At 35.8% G+C, this 1270-nt stretch overlaps 1 protein-coding gene across 1 annotated transcript; it reads left to right on the top strand.

Annotated features, from left to right (window-relative positions):
- LOC143855773 (protein FAR1-RELATED SEQUENCE 5-like) lies at positions 1-651 on the top strand. The gene has a single exon (XM_077365841.1). It carries the CDS (start codon positions 1-3, stop codon positions 649-651), a length of 651 nt encoding a protein of 216 aa, XP_077221956.1.
- Positions 652-1270: the final 619 nt, after the last annotated feature.

Raw genomic sequence — 1270 nt, 5'->3', positions numbered from 1 at the left:
ATGCAGGAAAGTATCCTTAAGGGTGATAGAGGAGGAGTTTATAGGGATACTCGTAAGGTCACCACCAATCGTGGTACGAAGGAAACATGCTCACGTCTTATAAATTGTCCATTTAGAATCGACGGTAAAAAGAAAGTTAGTGGTTCATGGATATTGAAGATTGGAAATCTAGAGAACAATCATAGAGCTTCAAAAGACATATCTGGTCATCCCTCTAGTCGTCATCTTTCGAAGGAAGAAGTTTTACGGATTAAAGAAATGATTATTGCTTGTATACAACCAAATCAAATGCTTACTTCTCTTAGGCAAAGTAACCCACAACTCTTAGCCGTATCAAGGGATATATACAATTGCATAGCCAAGAGTTGTAAAGAGATCCTCGCAGGTCGCACTCCAATCCAAGCTTTATTAGATAAACTTGCCGATGGTGGATTCCACTATAATGTTAAAAATGATGATGAAGGTCGTTTGACACATCTATTATTCGCACATCCAAAGTTGATAGCATTAAGAAAGAGCTATTCCAATGTTTTTGTGATGGATTGCACTTATAAGACTAATAAGTACAAGATGCCATTACTTGATATTGTTGGAGTGACAAGCTTTAACTCTTCTTTCTATTCATGCTTTGCTTTTCAAAGAGGAAAGTGAAGACTATGTATGGGCCTTGAAAATGTTCAATGACATGTTGGATATTGTTCCCAAACCGACAGTAATCGTAACTGATAGAGAGTTGGCTTTAATAAAAGCTATATATGTTGTCTTTCCAGAGGCCATGAATCTTTTGTGTATACGGCATATTGAGAAGAGTGTTTTATCCAAATGCAAATGTCATTTTCAAGAGGGGGAAAATTGGGATGGACTCTTTTCTACTTGGAGTACTTTGATAGAATCTCCAACCGAAATGGCATATCATAAAGCTTGGCAAGATTTCAAAGATGAGTTTAAAGACAAGGGGTTTGCTCTTGATTACATCTTCAATACTTGGCTTCCTTTTAAAGAATGCTTCATAAAGGCATGGACAAAGAAGTATCTTCACTTTGGAAACCATGTTACATCAAGAGTAGAAGGTGCGCATTCCAATCTTAAAATATACTTGCAACTTTCAACCAGAGACTTTTATTTGGTTAAAAAAAAAATTTTGCCTGGCACTTGAAAACCAATTCGAAGAAATCAAGACCAAGCTTTCTGCAAAAAAAATTAAGGTTCCCAGTGACTTTCGTATCTCATTCTTTGATAAACTTATTAATCAAATATCAATTTTTGCATT

Source organism: Tasmannia lanceolata, unplaced genomic scaffold (genome assembly GCF_043159265.1).
Source record: "Tasmannia lanceolata isolate RefF3 unplaced genomic scaffold, GAP_Taslan_0.1 ptg000023l, whole genome shotgun sequence".
Lineage (NCBI taxonomy): Eukaryota > Viridiplantae > Streptophyta > Magnoliopsida > Canellales > Winteraceae > Tasmannia > Tasmannia lanceolata.
The sequence above is the reverse complement of the archived record's forward strand: the minus strand, read 5'-3'. Positions and strand labels throughout refer to the sequence as shown.